This window comes from Ptychodera flava, assembly GCF_041260155.1.
Source record: "Ptychodera flava strain L36383 chromosome 3 unlocalized genomic scaffold, AS_Pfla_20210202 Scaffold_26__1_contigs__length_13983176_pilon, whole genome shotgun sequence".
NCBI classification, from domain to species: Eukaryota; Metazoa; Hemichordata; class Enteropneusta; family Ptychoderidae; genus Ptychodera; species Ptychodera flava.
The window spans coordinates 5,200,227-5,223,073 of record NW_027248280.1 but is presented as its reverse complement, the minus strand read 5'-3'; the positions used below and the strand labels follow the sequence as shown (position 1 = coordinate 5,223,073).

The 22,847-nt window shown below is 40.6% G+C and overlaps 1 protein-coding gene across 1 annotated transcript in view; it reads right to left on the bottom strand.

Moving 5' to 3' along the window:
- The window catches only part of LOC139126051 (uncharacterized), a 35,770-nt gene that overhangs the window by 12,770 nt on the left and 153 nt on the right, over positions 1-22,847 (bottom strand). The window contains exons 2-24 of the mRNA XM_070692112.1: positions 18,369-18,429; positions 17,804-17,929; positions 17,334-17,500; positions 16,423-16,561; positions 15,966-16,108; positions 15,290-15,388; positions 14,524-14,663; positions 13,681-13,818; positions 13,245-13,358; positions 12,602-12,767; positions 11,421-11,531; positions 10,897-10,954; positions 10,064-10,397; positions 9,384-9,466; positions 6,484-6,778; positions 5,997-6,064; positions 5,245-5,355; positions 4,568-4,853; positions 4,084-4,154; positions 2,846-2,956; positions 2,364-2,631; positions 1,652-1,725; positions 599-700 (exon numbers count right to left, since the gene is read on the bottom strand). Of these exons, the coding sequence (XP_070548213.1) occupies positions 599-700; positions 1,652-1,725; positions 2,364-2,631; positions 2,846-2,956; positions 4,084-4,154; positions 4,568-4,853; positions 5,245-5,355; positions 5,997-6,064; positions 6,484-6,778; positions 9,384-9,466; positions 10,064-10,397; positions 10,897-10,954; positions 11,421-11,531; positions 12,602-12,767; positions 13,245-13,358; positions 13,681-13,818; positions 14,524-14,663; positions 15,290-15,388; positions 15,966-16,108; positions 16,423-16,561; positions 17,334-17,500; positions 17,804-17,929; positions 18,369-18,429 (3,265 nt within the window). The remainder of the gene's footprint in view (positions 1-598; positions 701-1,651; positions 1,726-2,363; positions 2,632-2,845; positions 2,957-4,083; positions 4,155-4,567; positions 4,854-5,244; positions 5,356-5,996; positions 6,065-6,483; positions 6,779-9,383; positions 9,467-10,063; positions 10,398-10,896; positions 10,955-11,420; positions 11,532-12,601; positions 12,768-13,244; positions 13,359-13,680; positions 13,819-14,523; positions 14,664-15,289; positions 15,389-15,965; positions 16,109-16,422; positions 16,562-17,333; positions 17,501-17,803; positions 17,930-18,368; positions 18,430-22,847) is intronic.

Genomic DNA, 22,847 nt, shown 5'->3' with positions numbered 1-22,847 from the left:
ATCAAGGGTTTCAACGAGATTTTACAAGTAGAACGAGAATCTTAATACTTAACAGACAGGAACAATAATGGGAAAATATTTCAAAGCTACGGCTAATGGTGTCACCATGGAGAATAGAAATTTGCCAGGTAAATAGCAACAGCCGTAATGAGCAGACTAATCGAATATTCACAAGCAACAAAGTCATTGTTTTGGTTTGTCCAGAGACAGCAACTTTTACGCTTGAATCCCACGATTCATTTTACAAAGAGACACTATAGCTTTCCATTCGTCGCTTCTCGAAGATCATGCGTTTAAATTTCGGTATTTCCATGCAGCTCTTGAAAACAGAGTACAATTTGTGAGGACAATTGTGTGACATTGTAAACGATGACAGTCGAGGTGATCGGAGTACCATGGAGCGTGTTGTGAAATGCGAGGACTGTTTTCATTCCTGGTGCATATATGTACGGAACAGCAAGAGTGCAGCCATGTATTCAAGACCAAGCCGGTCGGCGGTAGAAGTATACACCATGTAAGTCAGAACGACGACTTTATATTTTCATCGATTCAAAAACAACTCTAAGAGGTAAATTAGCTACGAATCACACGCACTTACCTAGGTCAGTGCAGAAAGGTCCCTTGAAGCCGTCGTCACATTGACAACTACATAACGAGGCATTGTGCTCACCATTTATACACCAACTTGAGTCACTGCAGTCTGAAGATGCACAAATCTATCATTTTATTGATTAGTAAATCCGCCGTCGACGATGAAACGGGGGTGCGCATTCGTAATACCGAATGCGTGTGTGCCTCTGTGTGCGTTGCCCAGACTTGACAAAATTGGGTACACTATAAGTTGGACGTCATGCAAGACTTGTGTAGTGATTCTATTAAGTGACGTTCACTCGAATATAATATGGTCATTAGGATCACAGACCCTCGTTTTTCTCTCTAGCAGGGTCTGTAGTTAAATTTTGGCAGTTTGTGCTTGATGAGTTTGTCACACTTATGTTTCTTAACGAAAAGTATCACCGTTGACTATACAAATCAATGACGATGGTGAATTAACAAATGATAAGATATCTGCTGATGGATCTTCAGGTACACTTCTATGTTAAGGACCGTCTCAGATTGTCGCATAAATTCAAAAAGCGAATTTCGTTCGTTTACAGGGGGAGGGGGTTTGACCTCTATTCAATTAGTGAACTTCACTTTCGCACTTTTATTTGTGATCACAAGTTTCTAGTAACTATGGTAAAATGCAACATTGTACTCTGAGGCAGACATCAACATTTCGCACTTTTGAACTTTCGTTTAGGGGGAGGGGTTTTGATCTAACGAGAAATTTCGTTTCTTGAACTTATGCAACAATCTGTGACGGTCCCTTGGTGTAATCAAGTTCGAGCAAACAATGCTCAGTGTTATATATATATATATATATATATATATATATATATATATATATATATATATATATATATTTTTTTTTTTTTTTTTTTTTTTTTTTCCACGTGCACGTCTCTCGCTGTTTCAAAAGTATGGAAATGTGCAGATCGATGCAATGTGCCTCAGGCTACGACAGCCCTGCAAAAAAGTGGTCCATCTATCTGCTGTAAACATGAATACACTAGAAATATGTCAAGCATTACAAGATGTAGAGACTCACCAAATTCACAGAGAGGGTATCTTTCGCCTCTCCAGGTGCATGGGGCCTTCTGCCATTGGTACATGTGATCTAACCTGAACTTGACAAAAATATATCGAACGTCAAGAGAACTTCACGTCAGTCAGGGTTGTTGGAAGCGAAAAGTCATGACGGATATCGATAATATCTCAAGGTCATTAAAGCTCCGGTAGCTGCGACTTTTTTCAGTTTGAATTGCTTACTAAAAATACCATCCAATATTGAGAGAGCTGTTCTGGATTCCTATCATCGAGCTACATTATCTTTGAAAATGTCAGTTTTCCAATCCTAGATGTTTGATGTGATCGACTGAATTCACGCGCTTTACCGTATACGTATGCGGCAGCCACATTTGAATCACAACTCGAAAATTGTTTTATGAGCTTTAAAATCTAAGATGTGCGCTCGTCTCGAAATTCTGAACAGCGTTCTGTGGTCACATTTCGGTAGGCATTTTTACATAAGTTGTATTTGATTTCAAACCATCTTAACGGAAAAAAGGATGCAAAAGATACAGCTATTTGGCCTTGAAATAAGTTGAAGGAATCGGTTGATGTTGCAGTGCTGGTTCTAGGTTTGAAATGTCCCCAAATGGATTTTTCCTGAAAGTTGGCATGGAGTAAAAATAGCACTTGCGCAAAGATGACAAACATCGCTTTCATTCTCAAGTGCTAAGCCGATTGGTTGCATTTACCTCACGACTGCGCAGTCCTTGTGATCGTACCACAGCCATGCGAAGTACTTCTGCGGGCCGTCTGCATTGACCCACTCGTCGTCAACGTACACCAGATCGAACCAGACGGAATTGTAATCGGAGTCGCTGGCATTCAGATAGTCGATCACCCTCTGGTGGACGTCATAGTTCGGTATGACGGCCTGCCGTCCGTTGATGTCTCGGCATGCATCGGCAGCTTCAGAGCCCCTTGTCGACTCTTCGATGACGTAATAGAAAAGGTCTTGCCCTGTTGCAGAGCGCGAAAAAATTTTGTTTTATTAGTTTGGCGGGAAAATACTGAAGCAGTCACTTAGTGACATTTCATTACGTCATTGAATTGAATTAGCATATCAGTATACATGTATCGACTTGGCGGTATCAAATATGATAACGGGTTTGTTCTCTCTACTTTTTTGTTGAAACGTAAGAATTTCACAGACAATTAACATGGTTTTACTGACCTTCACAGAATTCACCGGTCCATCCATAAAAACACTGACATCGACACGAATCGCCATACGGAGATACTCTTCCGCCATCTTCAAAACACCACGACGGATCTCCCTGGCATTCTTCGTTTGAAAGAAAACAGGTTTTTATTTTATGATGTAGTTAATGCAGATCCATTAAAGGAAGTACGCGCCGCGAAATTGAAATACTTAAACTTTATTTTGCTCAAACATTCCTCACGGAAACTTTAAACCTTTCCTTCTTGAAATCAAGAGTGAAAACGAGAGGTCACCGTGCAAAATTTGTTACTAGAGCAACAATCCACCCATATTTACCGACATTTTGTAATTCAAATGAAATCTCTATGTTAACTCTTTGGGGAAAAATGAGATGTTCAATTTTAATGAAAATAAATTGGTGAAAAATTTACGCACTTTAAGAGCTTCCAAATGAGTATCACCTAATTGGTAGACTAAATAAGTATTCTACAAGTATGAGAGTCCAAATATCTGTCCCCGAGGAACATTCTACCTTAATTTCAAAAACATCCATAAATTTCTAAATATGTGACTTGACCTTACTCGCGCAACCTACCTACCTACCAATACCTAACTACGCTACCTACTTACCTACCAATACCTAACTACGCTACCTACCTACCTACCTACCAATACCTAACTACGCTACCTACCTACCTACCAATACCTAACTACGCTACCTACCTACCTACCAATACCTAACTACGCTACCTACCTACCTACCTACCAATACCTAACTACGCTACCTACCTACCTACCAATACCTAACTACGCTACCTACCTACCTACCAATACCTAACTACGCTACCTACCTACCAATACCTGAAAAACGCTACCTACCTACCTACCAATACCTAACTACGCTACCTACCTACCTACCAATACCTGACAACGCTACCTACGTACCCATCTACAAAACTACCTATCTAAACTTTCCCGCCAACCTACAAACCTATACCTAATCACTTATTCACTCAAAGAAACTCATTTAACAAACTTGACTAAATGTCTACATACGCGCATTACAGATTTGTTTAAATGTGATCGTCATTCTTCGTCAGTTGATCGCTAACCCTTATTTTTTCTCATGTTTTTTTGGTCTTCTCACTATTTCTCACAGTTGCTGCAATAAGATCATGAAAACGCTTACACTGTGATTTTTGTCACTATTCCTCTACCGTAAACACGGTTACACTTAAACAGCTTCTTACCGAATTCACAGACATGTGGTACCGTGGACCACGAACAGCTTCTACCATACCACTGCCAGTCGTACTCTCTCCTGGAAACAAAGTAACACTGCATAATAACTTTACTCGTCTCGACATCTTTTAAAATATCTTACAAACGCATCATCAGGTGTAAAATCGATAGCCCTGCCGAAGTAATTTGGGTTATACCATCTTAATGATATTACCCGCCAATGCGGTAACAAAAGTCGCCTTAATTTATTTGAATGATTTTCCCCAAAAATTCTGTTCAGGTATTCGAAGTATTCATTAGATTTTTTGCTGTTTAAGAACCCTGGGATATTGTTACAATCGATTCAAGATCTGTTGGTGACCAGGTAGCGGGCATGCGCAAATTAGTTTTCATCTAGACTTCTTTACACCGGGTGGCACGTTTACTTCTGTGTTGTTCAGTGGGTTACCACTTAGATTCATTACACTTGAAGCATTCACACATTCTACACACCTAACATCGGCACAGTCCCTGGTACTCGGCTGCGTCCCCCTCCAGTTGATGTAGGACCCCAGCAGCTCCCCGTTGCTCTCCATCCACACCCCGTCGTTCAAGTGCAGCCCGATCATCACAGTGTCCCACGGGGAATCCTCCAGAAACGCCGCGAGTGCCGCGTCCATCTCCGGGCTGCGAACCTGGGCCAGGTCCCCACCGTAGTCCTTGCAGATCTCCCTGGAGACCGAATACGACGTGAAGTTGCCAGGCACATAGTAGTAAAAACCTGGATTCGTGACGGGTTCTGTAATCAAAAGTTCACTAACATTGTTTCAGTACGGTACGACATGCAGGTGTATTAATAACTGGTCACTTCAAGTTTCCAAAAGTAAGTCCCACTCGGAGATATTGGCGAATCAATTAGTAAACGGGACATAACTGATTAGAGAATTTGGACACATTAATACGTAGACTGTACTAATTACTGGATTTGGTAGGTTAATTCTTTGGTTAGAAAAAAAAATCTATGTCGTCTGCAAATGATGACATCGACTTCCTTTCATCGAAGGGACAAATTTATCAATATATGTAATGAATATGTTGGCATATTATTGGCTATCCGTTGCTGTTTCATTTTTTTAATTTCGACAGTCAAGGAGAGTTTGAGTCCCAACTCATAAAAAAAACAAACTTACGTAGACAGAATTTTCCCTTCCAGCCGTCATCACAGACACATTCACAGGTTCGGTTTTCAATGTCCAGCTCGACGTAACCGTGGTGACACCAGGACGCGTCCTCCAAGCATTCTTTGGAGCAGAAGACATCACATCGAAAAAACAAATCAAAAATAACGTTTGTTAACACTATGTTTGAACAAATACCTCTAGTCTATACCGTTCAATTTACATTTTTGCTGACCCAATCCTGAGACGCGGGACATACCAATTAGTTTCTTGTTGAGCGTGTGGGTGGAATTGATTAGGAGTAGACACAAGTCAGTTGTAAGGCTTGTGTTCAAGAGGGCATTAGTAGTTTCTGTTTTGACATCATTTGTATTGCGCTTAACTCATCGTTATATTGAGGCTGTGAGAACACTTTATCATTTTCTTTTTGACATATACAGCACTTCAGCCTATCTGTGTTGGCAAAACATGTGAACTTATGATAAACCAGAAAATATGTGTTAGTACGAACGGCTCAGTACAGGAGTCCGGATCTACGCAAGTATAGGTCAGCCGAATGTCAGGAAATAATCCTTTGAATAAGGTAAGAAGAAGGATTAAAGTGTTATGTAGCTTCATAGGAAATGTAACATGCAGAAAGCGCCACCAACGACGGTTTCTGTGATGTTACAGTATATTTTCCATTTCTCGTTTTTATCGGAGTCGGTAATTTGTTCTGAAAAGTCACCGTGTTGGGAATTTAAAACGAGTAACATTCAACTAACCGAATTGACAAAGATGATAGCGTTGAAAGGTCTTTGTGCTGTCATCGTCTACCCATTCGTAATCATGTCTTGATTGGAAAAGAGAGAGAGAGAGAGAGAGAGAGAGAGAGAGAGAGAGAGAGAGAGAGAGAGAGAGAGAGGTTGATGATAGAATGCCGCAAATGGTCTTAGCGAAGCGATGAGTTGTCATTATGTCAATTTCTAAACACATCAGTTTGGTCAGTCGAATGTCGAACTTTAAGGACGTCAGTGTTGGTGTACGTGCGCACATATTGCGTTTACCAAAGTAAAGATTTATTCATTTTCCCTTTCAACAGCTGCAGGTCGTTGATTCCCAGTTATCGCCACAACGACCGAGGAACATAATAATCCATGGCTGATAATTTTTCACTGAATTTCTCTTTCCGATAGGCTGTAACGAAAACGCCTACGGAAGAGACTGGATTAACTTCCTCATTACCATGACAACCAGGTTGCCATGACATACCTTAACACGGCGCAGTCGTGATCAGGATTTCCCGGTTCTCCTGACTTCCAGTTGTCGTAATAGCTCTGTAACTCATCGCCGTCGGTCCAGAACCACGTCCCGTTCACTTTGTGCAGTCCAAAGAATATTCTGTCGTTGTGGTCGTGGCCGTCGCTGTCCAGAAAGTCCTCGATGTCCAGCTGCACTTGCGCGTTCAGGATTTTCGCCAGGCTACCTCCGAACTGACGGCAGTGGTCCAGGGCCTGCGACCACGTGTAGTGAGGAGTCGGCACCCAATATGTGTAGTATGATGTCTCTTATGATTGGCGAAAGAAATAGTAGGGTTTTAAAATCTTCTTGATGTTGACATTTAATTCTAGTACCAATACTGACACAGATATCCATCCGTCTAATGTAGAGTTCATCACCAACCAAATATGGTAGCAGATGAAAGTGTTAATATGCAACGAAACGTCTCTGAACGACTTCAAGTTCAAGAGGAAATAGCGTTAGTCAAGTAAGACATGCGTTCTCTCAGTAAAAACGAGTGACAACGCTCTCAGCTAAAAACGAGTGACAACGCTCCCTAATAATCTTTGCAATTATGCAGTTCTAACGGCTCTGATTCCATTGCAGTCTACAGAGTTTCTGACAGTTTTCATTTTCTCCTCCCTTCAATCGAAGAGTTGCAAAAGAACGGAATACTTTTTACCAAAGGCGACATGAAATGTAATACACAGACGGATACTCATCCGAGAGACTTTGAGGCACAACTGCAGAATACTGGGCCTATAAAATGCTGTACTTCAGTTCAACATTATCATTGGGGGGTATGTCTGTATTTTTTACTATTAAAGCGCCCTGAGACAAGCACCCGTTTCTGCCTCAACGGAGTACGCGCCACGAAATTGAAAGTCTTAAACGTTTTGCTCAAACTTTCTGCAACGAAATATCCAACCGTCCTCTACACAAATCAAGAATAAAAATCAAGGGGCACCATGCCAATTTCGCTGCTAGGGAAATAAATTATCCGATATTTACAGATACTTCGAATTCATGACGGAGTCATCCCTGTGTTAACCCTGTGTTAAAAAATAATTAAAATTTTGATTTTCTCAAAACTAAGCAGGTGAAAAAGTTAATTGCTCCGTGAGCTTCAAAATGAGCCGCAGAAACAGTAGACCGGAAAAAATGCTGTAAAAATTTGAGTGCTAATATCTGTCTCCGAGGAGCTACTTACTATCTGTCTTTGAGGCACAGTCTGATATATGTCTCCGAGGAGCAACTTACTATCTGTCTTTGAGGCACAGTCTGATATATGTCTCCGAGGAGCAACTTACTATCTGTCTTTGAGGCACAGTCTGATATGTGGCTCCGAGGAGCAACCTACTATCTGTCTTTGAGGCACAGTCTGATATATGTCTCCGAGGAGCAACCTACTATCTGTCTTTGAGGCACAGTCTGATATATGTCTCCGAGGAGCAACCTACTATCTGTCTTTGAGGCACAGTCTGATATATGGCTCCGAGGAGCAACCTACTATCTGTCTTTGAGGCACAGTCTGATATATGTCTCCGAGGAGCCACCTACTATCTGTCTTTGAGGCACAGTCTGATATATGGCTCCGAGGAGCAACCTACTATCTGTCTTTGAGGCACAGTCTGATATATGTCTCCGAGGAGCAACCTACTATCTGTCTTTGAGGCACAGTCTGATATATGTCTCCGAGGAGCAACCTACTATCTGTCTCTGAGGCACAGTCTGATATATGTCTCCGAGGAGCAACCTACTATCTGTCTTTGAGGCACAGTCTGATATATGTCTCCGAGGAGCAACCTACTATCTGTCTTTGAGGCACAGTCTGATATATGTCTCCGAGGAGCAACCTACTATCTGTCTTTGAGGCACAGTCTGATATATGTCTCCGAGGAGCAACCTACTATCTGTCTTTGAGGCACAGTCTGATATATGTCTCCGAGGAGCAACCTACTATCTGTCTTTGAGGCACAGTCTGATATATGGCTCCGAGGAGCAACCTACTATCTGTCTTTGAGACACAGTCTGATATATGTCTCCGAGGAGCAACCTACTATCTGTCTTTGAGGCACAGTCTGATATATGGCTCCGAGGAGCAACCTACTATCTGTCTTTGAGGCACAGTCTGATATATGTCTCCGAGGAGCAACCTACTATCTGTCTTTGAGGCACAGTCTGATATATGGCTCCGAGGAGCAACCTACTATCTGTCTTTGAGGCACAGTCTGATATATGTCTCCGAGGAGCAACCTACTATCTGTCTTTGAGGCACAGTCTGATATATGTCTCCGAGGAGCAACCTACTATCTGTCTTTGAGGCACAGTCTGATATATATCTCCGAGGAGCAAACTACTATCTGTCTTTGAGGCACAGTCTGATATCTGTCTCCGAGGAGCAACCTACTATCTGTCTTTGAGGCACAGTCTGATATCTGTCTCCGAGGAGCAACCTACTATCTGTCTTTGAGGCACAGTCTGATATATGTCTCCGAGGAGCAACCTACTATCTGTCTTTGAGGCACAGTCTGATATATGTCTCCGAGGAGCAACCTACTATCTGTCTTTGAGGCACAGTCTGATATATGTCTCCGAGGAGCAACTACTATCTGTCTTTGAGGCACAGTCTGATATATGTCTCCGAGGAGCAACCTACTATCTGTCTTTGAGGCACAGTCTGATATATGTCTCCGAGGAGCAACCTACTATCGTCATTGAGGCACAGTCTGATATATGTCTCCGAGGAGCAACCCACTATCTATCTTTGAGGCACAGTCTGATATATGTCTCCGAGGTTCAGTCTGCCTGAGTAAGACTGTGATCAAATTGCAGTGTTCTTCAGTTGTGTAGAAATTCTCTATTCTTCATAAAAACAAAAACACACTCACGTTTTTGACACACTGCACCGATGGCTCCGGTTGGATGGTCATCGTCATAACCGTAATCTATCCACTTAAAATCCTCATCACGACTGAAAAAAAAATTACAATATGAGAAAATCTTGTCCCATACTCGTTACTTATATACTTATGTTATTAATTCCATGTATATCCATGAAAATTGTCCTACAACGATGTAAAAATACGGACTTTGTACTTGCGAAGTACATAACGTTTTGCAATAGCACATATACAACTATCTCTTCCATGTTTAAGTATGTACGTATGTAACACATGTGTACGTGAGACAGACGGAAAGAGAGACGAATATATAGGTAGATAGGTAGAAGATAGATAGATAGATAGATAGATAGATAGATAGATAGATAGATAGATAGATACACCTATGTCTACCGTGTTTAAGTATGTACTGCGTATGTTACACAGGTGTACGTGAGACAAACGGAAAGATAGACGGATACTAGATAGATAGATAGATATATAGATAGATAGATAGATAGATAGATAGATAGATAGATAGATAGATAGATAGATGGGATAATTTGACAGATGGGGAGGGGAGGTATGTTGCCAGGGCTGGGGGATACCATTTTCAAAGGTACACACAACACGAAATGGTCTCCCATACATTTGTTCCTGGTTGTCACACTGCCAGCAGTGATTGTTACCTTATCGCGACGTAGGCGTTGCTTTCGTCGTTGGGCTCGCCAATATCCCAATTAAAGTATCTCTCCGTTGAGTGGTCTGTGATCCAGTCATAGATCTGTGGCAGCTGGCCATCTCCATGGGTCCATTCGTTAGTGTCACTCGGGTCTCTATGGAGTCCGATGTAAAAGAAATCGTATTGTCTTTCATGATTCAACAATTCCTCGATCTCGTCTTGGATGTCTCGGTCGAGGATTTCTGCTAATACGCCGCCCTCGGCCTTGCACTGCATTGAAGCGTTGTCGAAAGACGTTGCCCTGGTGACGAAATGGTCCTCAATACCGAATAACGACTGTCCTGTTGGAGTGGTCAAAGCATAAACAACTTCAGTCTCGACGAAGTGACTGGAGCTTATAAAACATGTCGGGTTTGGCCTCAAACCCTCTACCTCTGGACAAAAGTTTGAATGAGTGAAAACCTTGCTACGGAATTTGAATTTATTCTCCTCAAAATAAACTTAAACGTCGTTGAACGGCGATCACGCATATACGCAATCTCAACTGCGTAATCGTGGCATATAAATAGTGCGAATTTATACATGATAAGCATTGCTGAGCTACACCCCTCCCTCTAAATATCTCATAACAGAAATGAAATCACTGGTAAAGCGTGATTTTAACTTACCCTAGGTCTGTCAAAGACACTGGTGTGTCTGCGAAGGATCGTCTTTGAGTTTAATCTTATCTGATGATGCGATTGTCAGCTAACGCCAACAGCAAAGAACTCGTAAAGGTGGACACGTCGCCATCTAATTATAATAAGATTGAATTAAATAACTCTAAGCTATAAATCTTACCATCTTCAATATCGCAGTCCTCTCCCTCGGGGCAATAGCAGTCGAGTCCTTCACAAATCTGTACAAAAGAGAAGCAATACATGCGTGTGTATCGTACACGCGCCGCACTGTTTTAACCACCATGCTTTCATGTCTTTACCAAAGACGTAGTCTTATGACTGGGGCGACACCTATATACGGAGTCTGATAATTGACTCATGTTTAGTAGAGAAAATACCAACTGTGATTTATTACACTGAAGGTCATTATGTCAAGAAATAGATCAACTATGATTCACATGACACAGCTCACAGGGCTGTGCACAGGTACAAGACAATATTGCTTGATACTAAAGTTCTCACGTGCCATCAATCGACAATCACCAACAACAGCTGTGTACCAAATCATGTACTTTGCGTTGACAAATATGTGATATTCCCAATACTTGTTTAGGTTGCACGAAGAAAAATGTTGCTACGGGGAACAAAATTGGGTTGGCACTTTGTCCGGGAATCGAAGATGACGTCACAGGCTGTCATACTCACGTGACTGTTTCCACAGAGAGGTATTTTGAATGGCGGCGCTGTGTTTTCGTTGACGCAATACTCTTCCCAAGTCCTCCGGTCGATTATCTCACACCAAAGCTCGCAGGAAAACTTCTCAATCGGAGATAATGAGAGATGTACATGAGAATATGTACCGCTCGAGTTAAAATTTATGTTAGCAACCTAAACAAACACCGTAGAAATAACTGAACGTTTTACAAAATGGCAGATTCTAAGATTATTTCTAGTTTAAGGGCCGGAAACTCTAACGACTGATTTTTTTCCGGTCGTTTTTATTTTGTATAACAATTGCAAGTTCTTGCTCTGCTCCAAAAAATATGCTGAAAGATCCACTATTTTAGCTTATCAATACTGCGTCTACATTTGATGTTATTGTTTACATTTGAATTCTCGTCCTGACGAGAATTCAATCGTCAACAATAACAATGCTGTCTACACATGTACAGGCTGAGTTGAAAAGCTGAATGCCGTGTATCCCAACATGCTTTGGGGAGTAGAACGAGAAATCGTTATTGACGTAGTTACTGACAAAAATTATCAAAAGTTAGGATAAAGCCTGAGTACGAGGGCTCTTCTGGTATATAAAGTCCAACCCAACGATAAAATGTCGAGGCCGCAGGCCGAGACATTTTATCGTAGGGTTGGACTTTATATACCAGAAGAGCCCGAGTACGAGGTTTTATCCGACTTAAAAACTATCGCCCCTAACTGATATATTTTCGTTTTCAAAGTGTTTACGTCAACCGTCCCCTTTGTCAATGTAACATGTTTAGGATATGAATTAAAACTTTTATTTGTGAAATAGCCTTCCAATGTAATGAAACATTCTATAAATGCCCTAGTGCACATTATATAAATGCCCTAGGGCACAGCAGATTTTGTTTTTCAGCTGGTTTCCGCTGTGTTACCAAATTTGAATATTAAAATGTACCAGATGTCTACAGAATATGACATGTTCACTTGTGATTGGACAGTACTTTACTACGGCGCTGTCATTCGTTTTTGGAATTTGGTGACCAAGGCTTTACGAGTAGATAAAACACCCTGAATTGAGCACTCTGATTGGTCAATCAACAGTAGAAGTTTTTAAGTTAGAGTTACTGGCCCTTTTTAGTGTTTTGTGCATACATTATATATTTGGTTTCGAAGTAAGTACTCACACTTTCATAGGTACGGCGCCACGGACATGCGCGAAGTGAGGCATAGTTGGCACTCCATAGGTAGTTACTATAGCAGGCATAATCCAGACGATCTTTCTCCGAATCAAAAATATCGTACAAATTACTCTCGGACGGGCTATCGCTAAAACAGCTGCCTTCTTGGGAACTGAAAAAGGTGAATGTTTACTACTGAAGATGTAAGATATTACCTTCATCAGAGCAGAAGAATTTTCTTATTGTTGCACAAAAGTGTTTACAATATGTTACATTTACACTTACTGAGAATTCCAGTATGATGGCCTTCGCATGAATATTATGGAGAGCAAAATTTATAACAAAACACTTTGAGTGCCATAATTGATGCCTATATTGTTCTGAGCGGGGGGACTCACCGGCCGATGGAAGTTTCACAAATTTGTACGACCATGGTTGTGACACCCCCTGACTTCGGGAATAGATCGAAACATCCAGTTTGCGTGACCTGCCACTAATCTATCATCAGTGTCAGTCGCGATAAAGCTTTTGCTTCGAGATCATAACTTTAAACTATTCCGGGACACTACAAGAAATCGCGATATCCCAGTGCTGTCATATTGTTGTCTTGCCTTGTTTAGAAGAGTGGGGCGCATGCGCCATCACCTACCTAACGTATTGGAAGTAGTCGCCGATGTTGCATTCGTCGAAGGTTACCATGGTGATATCGGACATTATGCTTCCGCTACAATTCGGATTTCCGTAATTATCGTCCATACCAAGTCTGTAAAATATCCACAACAAGCAAAAGTTTAATAGAAGAACGCTCTGTATTAGCATAAAATTGCGTTTCAGTCAATAATGTAACTAGCCTCAGATTAGATGTGAATACTAGTCATGCATGTGGAAACTTGTTTTGAAGAATTTGTCCAGGACGTCTAAAATATGTCATGAATTATGTACAGGGTTTGAAGATGTGAACGTCTAAAATCTGTGATGGATTAGGGAACGGGGTATCTTCACAATGTATGGTGACACTAACGGGAAAAAACTCCCCCCCCCAAAAAAAAACAAGAGAAAGAAGCATTATTTCTGTGTTTTCTCACATGTGTCCGAACTGCCTGGCTAAGACGCGAGTAGACTGATCTATGTAATGATAACGGATGGCGATGTAGTGATTCTCGTCGTAGCAACCCTTGAACGAGGATACGCCGTCGTCATCACCGGTGTCTTCGATGTTACGCCTGCGAAACGAAAAAAGGTCAACGAAGTGAATGGAAATCCCGAAAACCACTGCCGGCGGAAAAACATCAAAGTTTCATGGGTATTATACATGAACGTGACCATCATCGAACAGTTCATAATAGGGGACACGGTTTTTGAAGGCTCGTAGTTTTGATATTTTGACGTTAGACCATGTAAAGAAAAAAATTTGTTTGCCGTCCTTGGATTTTTGAAATCCTATCAGCCAGCCAGGGAAAAAAAAACCCCAAAAAACAAACACATACAAAAAACACAAGTGTATTATCTTAAACTCAATTTTTAGTTGGTTTCTTTTGGAAAAATAATATTTTTGTCTGTGGTAGTCTTAACATAGTGTTTGTTTTCTTAGTTTTCTCCGAAAACCTACCAGCACGGGGATGGCAAACGAAGAATTTTATCTAAAGCGCCTTATCTTTCAAGCTATGGTTGTTTTGGTTACTTTGGTTAATAGTTGGTCGTTTGTTTGTTTGAACTTTGTGTCTTTGTCCGAGTCTGTCTCTTGGTCCTTAAGCTGTTGACTCTTCAAAACAATAGATAACAGGAAAATGAATATTTAAATTCATATTCAGGTTAGGATAAGAAATTATTTATTATCTATAAAATCACGAATTTGTTGGTTCATTTATGTATTAACTTTTTCTGTGTAATTGAGTTATTATTTTTAGCGAGCTCAAAAATTGTATTACCCGCCAAAAATCAGAGCCACGTCATGATAGTCTGGCATCAAATCGCCATTTTTTCTCCATGGTTGCATTGATTCCCAGCGAAATCCGAACGTACTGTAGAGATTGTTGATATCTGGCCAGCTACTCAAACCACTTATGTTCTGCAAGAAACGATACTGGGGTACAATATCTCATTTGCATATTACGACAGAAATATTCGGTAGACTTTGTTCTTTGTTAAATTTGTTCGCTTGACAACATTTTCGGTTTGCAAAACACTAAGTCAAGGTAACGTAATATAGCCTCAACATCCACAGGTGTATTTTGAAATCGCAGAAAAAGAATTTTATTTTCTTCCAAGCCATCGAATGAATCAGAGACGCCATTTTCTTGCGCCCTCTATAGGGACTGTGGCCAATTCAAACACGTTTATGGCAACAAACTCATAACATTCGACCATGAACCCCCTCTCCCCTCCCAAAACAAAAGTTCAGAAGTGTAAGAATGCGAAGACGAAAATATGATTGAACTTCTCCTAGAATTGCTGCTGAAACAGGTCGTTTGGAGTCGCTGACTGGTTTTTGAACAAAAATTTCAAAACAATATCTGAATGGTAATTTAGTACTACGCATGTGCGGAGTTTCCGTGTCATGAACAATTGCCCACTGAGAGTTGGATATTTCAAATCACTTCGAATTCCTCGTTACAAGCATATCAGGCGCGTATCAATATATCATTTCCCTTAATTTATGACTGCTAGATGGAGGGTTATGAAAGAAAGACTCACCAGAAGCAAATCGGTTTCGAAAATGACCATCTTGACCACAGAAAAGTAGACCTGAACACCCGAATCGACCAGAGCATCGTCTAAGAATATGGCTTGTGCCTGATGAAAAAAATTGAGTTCGTTCTTCAGCATGGTATAATGTCGACAAAAAATTTCTGACCCAGGGTGCACTTTATTTTATTTCAACTGTTTATTTTGCTCACTTGGGTCCATTAAGGTACTGTGCACCTCGAAATCTGACTTAAACCTTGGCTCTGACTTTCCTTAAGAAAACATTCAAATGTTCCTTTTTGAAATCAATAATAAAATCAGGGGTTACCGTTCAAATTTGGTACTTGAGAAACAAATTACTCAACATTTAGCTACATTTGGAATTCAAAATGGCCGCCATACCTGTTTAAACTCTATGACGGAAAATAACATTTTCGACTTTTACAAAAGTGAGCAGATGAAAACTTTGTTTACTCGATGAGCGTCAAAACGTGCCCCAACAAGTGGTAGACTAGCAAAGTATTATAAAAATTTGAGAGTCGGAATATCTATCCCCGAGGTGCATCCTGCCTTGTTGTAATGTGTTTACTCTACAAACACGTTTGGCTTTAGATCGATGCATATAGGAAGATTAATCACAAGTAACAGGAGAAAGAGAACGAGAACGAAATCATGATCAACATACTTTATTGATGTGAGCAAGCGCAATGTCGACGCTCTCATCCTGTGCGTCACTGAAGACGTCATAGTCAACGGCAACCAGCAGTTCAACGTAAGAAGGCTGGGGAACACTTCTCTTGTGACGACTAGTGCCGGCAGTGTTGACGGCTGGTGAAAAGAATTGTGTTTTTGGAGTACTCGGTCATCAGACAGAAAATAACTGAGAAGTGTAGCAGCGATTAAAGTCGGCGTGTATGACTGCGTACGGCAGTGACTAAATTCTTGTAAAGCGACGGACACTTGAGCATATTACTGTCTGTCTGTCTGTCTATCTGTCTGTCTGTGTGTCTGTGTGTCTGTCTGTCAGTCTGTCCGTCTGTCCATCTGTCTTCCCCTCTCCACCCCTACTTTGACACAAAGCAATAAGAAATATGTTCATGTTCAGATTTTCTTAAATAGTCTATATATAGGAGTACATGTACCTCCAATCTTGATCATATCATAAAACATATCTTTATCTTCAATTTCAGCATGATGAATCACATGCTGGTTCGTTGGACCATTTCCTCCCTTGACAGGTGTCACTCGTACCTCAGAACCGTCGATGAACATAGATCCATCCTAAATTTGCATGAATAAAAAAACCGTTTGTATTGTTTCAATGCTGCGTTTATGCCAGTGTCTCGATGTCAAGCACCGTGTATATACAGCATGGCTGATTTAAGGTAGTATGCATTCCGAAGGTGAAAGACTTAAAACTTCTGCTTACACTCTTCTAAAAGAAAGTTTAAAACATTCTTTTTTCAAAATCAAGAATGAAGATCGGAGGTTACCGTGCAAATGTTGGTACCATGCAAACAAATCATTGACACTTTACGAACACTGAAAATTCAAAATGGCCGCAATCCTACATTACGTTAAGGGGAAATAAATTTTTAATGAAAATGAGACAGGAAAGAGTTTATTTGCTCCAAGAGCGTCAAGATTACCCCAACCAGTGGTAGACCAAATGAGTAATGTAAAAATTTGAGAGTCCAAATATGGCGAATTCTACTTTAAGTACAACTGAGCTCCTAAACAGCCAGTATTGCTATACTTTGCAATAAATTGGAGGGGAAAATTCACTGTCAATTTTAAACTTTTGATTTTGTTTATAAATAAATAAACTATGTTTGTTCGTTTGTTCACCTAACTATAGCTCAGCCACTTGCCCGTGTAGGTTAACGATAAGACAAAATAGTCACGTATATTCAACGTCCAACTTGTCGAATTAATGCTATGGTACACCGACGCTTTCTCGTCAGATGTCTGCCACAAAAAGGAATAATGAGAAGAGCGAAGTCTAGGAAATCGACACCGAACATCGCCCTCTATTTCAATAGTAAAGACTCACCAAACCACCGCACACTTGGAAAGCCGCCCTCCCGATCGCTTCCTCTCCGCCTTCCAATGGCTCCCTAATGGCTTTCCCGATGAAGTGACAATTTCTGTAGTCCATCTCCTCTTCGACGTCACCGTCGGATTGCTTGCGCACAAGGAGTGCGCCGGGACGAACGAGAGCTACAGGTGTGTAAATTATTCGTCAAGCTTTTGCAAACCATTGAAAAGACGACAGTGAACGGGGTTTTGTTGACATTTATTGATGTCGAATGGATGAGATGCACCTGGTGAAAATGAGGCGAGGTTTGATATACAAATGCGACATACAACTCACTCATTTCACACTTTATAGGTTTACGACAATTAAAACATGTTGATTGGGCTTTGTCACGTGAAGGCAACGCATCAACTATTTTTTTGTATTAACTAATAAGCGCAAAAGTTAAAAATTCTGTAAATCAAATATACCTTAAGTGACCTCACCTCTATTTTCATTGAGGGTGACCGTGAATCTGAATCCAAGGCCGATAAATTCTGCAACTATGAGGTCATTGGTGGGCCGGGTGTGTAGCAGTGTGGGGTTGATGAACTCGTACACTGGTTCCGCATCTGGAGGGCAAAATGTAGAACAAATCGATTCGCCATGTCATTTCAACGCTTAAAAAACCATTACACCAATAACAGCTAGAGTTGGGGCTGACGTCATCTACCTCGGTGACGTCGATTATCTTTGAATATGCTTCAGATATATACAGTGAAGTAAACATATGGGTCATTTTAATTTATCATATAATGTCATCGATATTTGTTTTTAATGATAACAGGGCCTACTACAGACTGTTTGAGTTATGTGTAAGAACGATGCGATAACAAACAGTAAATGATTGGCAGGGAATTGGTTGGGGAATGCATAATCTATGTTTTTTTTTATTCTATGTATTGTCCGAGTCAGTGGCTTTATCGAATCACTTATATCAATTCACAATAATTTATCCGATTATCTAATGACTTTCGATGATTTAGCAATAATTATTTCAAACATACTTACTTTGCATGCTGTCCGGAGTGTAACCCCCTTCATCGTAGGTCACAGAGGCATCTTGCTTGACCTGTGAAAAAAGTGCTATTGACCTCCAGTGCTGATATTCAGTAATTTTGACATGTTTGAAAACCTATTGACATTCAGTTTTTATCTGGATTAATTTTGACAGGTTGGAGAGGACAGCAGGTGTGACTGAACGTAATTTTCCAGAGTTTTGCGAAATAGCAGACCCTAGTTGCTAAATCGATTTACTTTCTTGTACAAAGTTTGAAAGATGTATATGTACATCGTTTGTGTGCAATAATATTATTGATGAGTGATTATGGCGAATCCTACTCAACATTTCAGAAAAGTAGCTTCAGGTGCCGGAATCGAGCCTTTCTTACATCATTGTCCCTACGATACGTGATGCTCCTGAAACTTACAGGCGATCGCACTGCGCAGGTCTGTGTTTTAGGGGCAATTCTGACAATTTGCTTTCTGAGAAAATTGCAAGGTAGCTTAAGGTCAGCTTATTTAAAGTGATGCACCCCATGGGACATTAAACAGATAACCTTTCATCAGAAGCACATTGTCAGAATTGCTTCTAAACGAAGTGGCCTTTTACTCTATCATATTAACATCAATTGTGACAGAATGGCAAATATTTTTGCGATATTTTGACATTTCCCCATGTTTTTCCAAGGACAATGAGAAAAGTAGGTCGTCTTTTATCTCGGCCGAAACACACAGGCAAATTTTATCTGTCTCGCCATCAACGTCCGAGGTGATGAGAGAGTAACATCTGTGAAGTGGTTTGTTCTTCGAAAGGTGACATGTTGAGATCAACAGTATCCTTGCTAAATGGGTATTTGAATGGCTTACTACCAATTCTTCCACGGACCTACGTTGTCATACGACAAGGAAATTATCATTCTAAAATATGGGGCAATTGTGTTTCTTCAAGTATACTGAAACGAATTAGAAGGCAAAGAGTCGCCCTCTGTCTGTCTGTCTGTCTGTCTGTCTGTACATCTATTTGCCTATCTCACTGTCCCTGTCGTTGTTAGAAATCCATTAAAAGGAAATAACGCATACGAATGTCCTTTTCAGACATGTATGTCGTATTTCAAACTGGACATTATTCATCTCTAGGCAAACTCGATGTCAATGAAGTAACACAAGATAAGCCCTGTGGATGTACTTTATTGAAAACTAATCAGACTTTCCCACGATGCCAGTTACTGTATAACATGGGCAAACAACATGGTTAAGGATGATTACATCAAATGTAGAGCCTACATGACATGCAGCTCTGGCTTGATCTTGAGTTCCGTGTTTCAAACACTACAAGATATATCATTTTCGCATCTGTTTACTTGTCATTACATATTTGTTGTCATAACAACATCGTCTTGGATTACCCAAGTGTTGAGTAGTGGAAATATAGACGTTTTTAGGGGAAGCTTAAAATCGATTTATATTATTGCATTTCCCCATCTTAAGGTGGCATCTGTTTTGTGTAATCTCTTTTTTTACTGCAAGCCGTCAAACAGTGGAATTCTCAGAACCCGCCCATTGTCGAACAGCGCCCTCCCCGTATCTCGCGGTCGATTTGTTCGCTATAAACCCTCACAGACAAATAGTATGGACAGACTGGAAACGCGGCATGCCTTTTGTTCCATGGTCGTCTCGGTAGACTATTGGCTTTTCATATTAAAATGAGCTTCAAAGGTGTTAAACCTTTTGGAGGTTTTGTTTGTGGTTGATAATTGCACGAGATTATGCGAAAAATACGACGAGATGGCATCGTACTTCCAGTCGCGTAGCAACCATAGTTACTTTGTGAGCTCTCAGGCCAGAAACACTGCTTCACGCCAATCAAAACATAACACGCCAGCAGTTTCATAAACATGTCCTTCCTTTACGCACGTGTAAAAGACGGTATGACTGACCGTAAACCATTGAGTAAAACCAGAGAGTATCGACAAAAGACTTTCAAATTTGGTTCAAACACACTCATTATATATTCATAAAAATATGAGAGGAATTTTTAAACGGTAAAACTCACTTTCCTGAAGCTCAAAACACTCCCGTTTTCGCCAGCACGTCAATTCCGCTCAGCACCACACGACAACAACAACACAAACTTTGCCGAACATACTTTCGCTTAACAATAGGCGAAAATCCGAAAATTACCGAAGGATGCATGGTCGGCACTCCTCGAAAAAGAAGAGGCGAGAGCAACCTGAGGCGAGGCGAACATGGATGGGTTAGGTAAACCGCTTCACGCCTTAAACAATACCCGTTGCGAGTCTGTCCATGTTTCTCTGTGATACCTTCAATGTGCTACCAACGCTGATAGGTCCTAAACGATCTGGCTATGCCGGCCCAAAGAAAAATGTGCAACAAAACCAGAGTTTTTTTTTCGAATTCTCTTTTTGCTAATTGTCTACAATTATGTTTCTCTGTGATACCCTTCAATGTGCTACCAACGCTGATAGGTCCTAAACGATCTGGCTATGCCGGCCCAAAGAAAAAATGTGCAACAAAACCAGAGGTTTTTTTTCGAATTCTTTTTTTTTTGCTGATTGTCTACAGGCTCCGTTACATTGGTCGTCTTGGAAGATTTCCCCAATTGCTGTGATCGACAGTCCCTGCACCGTAATCGCACGTCGCCATGACAATGATGAAGTCCGTTATCACAGAGATCAAACTGACAGACTTACTGTAGCATTTTCAGATCCATTATATTACATTAAAGGGTCAGTGCTTGTAACTTTTAATGTTTTCATTATTGTACTTTTTAATGTCAACAACACTTCCTTGTTCTACTCCCTAAAGCGTGTTGAAATGAACGCTATTTAGTTTATCAACGCGGTGTATATACATGTAACATGTTATTGTTACAATTTTTGTTAAATCAGAATTCCAGTCCGGACCAAAAGTCACTTTTAACAAAAATAATGCAGTCTACACATGTACAGGCTGAGTTGATAAGCCGAATACTGTGTATCTCAACATGCTTTGGGAATAGAACGACAGACTGTGGTTGACATTACGGTAGTGTACGCCTTGAAAGTGAAACACTTAAACTGTTGCTAACAATTTCCTAAATGAAACTTTCAATCATTAGCTCTTACCAAATCAACAATAAAATCGGGGGGGGGGGGTCACCGTGCAGGTTTGGAATTAGAGAAATAAAACCCCAAAATTTTGCGATATTTGAAATTCCAAATGGCCGTTATTCCTGTGTCAACTCTATGGGAAAAATTATATATTGGATTTAAAAAAACTAAGACGGTTAAAGTTTTTCTTTCTCCAAGAGCTTTAGATCAGGCGTGAGTTGTAGAAATTTGAGAGTCCGAATATCTGTCCCTGAGACGCGTTCTAGCTTAAAACAAAAAAGTAAAAGAATCATCAAATTATACAGGTTTTGTTCCTTTAATGATAGAATCAGTGCGCAAGCAAACGTAGCTTCTTCCTTCAAAGAAACATAATGATGATTGACTTCAGTGAGAGGAGTAGAACAGAACTGTAATTTTCAGCATACTGTCAGGGTTGTGTCTGTATGGTCTGTTTGATAACAATGTCTGTACCCCAACAAGAATCTATGATGTAAAGATTACCATGATTATAGGCGTACTCTGAAATCAGACAATAATATAATCCATTTTCATGTACAAAACGCATAATTATCCAGAGACATACAGTACAAATCACAATTTCTACCTGTGCTAAAATGTAACATTTCCGTCGTCAGAGTTGCCAGTCCGTTTATCACAACTGTACTTCAAACACAAACTGTTGTATTATCATCGAGTGGCATTTCTTGCTAGAAACCTTATTCGCTATTCAACAAGCACTGTGTAGATACTTGCAAGTTTTCTGTACAACACCATAAGCTTTGCGACAGAAGCTGTATATAAACCTACATGCCATCTGCCTGTGATGATTATGTATTCTCATAGTGGCTTGCAGCATCGTGATATTTTTTATATTCGTGATTACTGCATGAATTTGATACAATTCGTTTGGACGGTATTGTCCGAGTTCACGTCACAGTGAACTGATGTAAGTGCACTCACTGTGGCTGAGAACATGTAGTTTATATATGAAAAGTTACGCGATTTACTGATCAACAGCGGGGTATCATCGTTGACAGATTTACGCCGAAAATCATTAAGTTATTACAACGTCCGAAAAGCCCAAGTTCCCCGGGCGGGGGGGGGGGGAAGCTAACAATTCACTCGCTGGCCAAGGCTGTCAGCTCGCTTAGCCGGGCTGCGCAAACTCATTGAAAGTCATGACAAGAGGGCCCGAGCATATATAACCACCGAGGAGCTGTGACGATCCCCCCCCGCTATATTTCGGGGTTCGTTTACTTTAAATAAACATTTCGACATTACATCTGTTATTTACCATTTTCTGTGTAAGAATTGCATGTTTTACTCGCTGAATTCGAGCAATCCCCTGGTTTTTGCGTACTTATGGTACAGGTTAGAG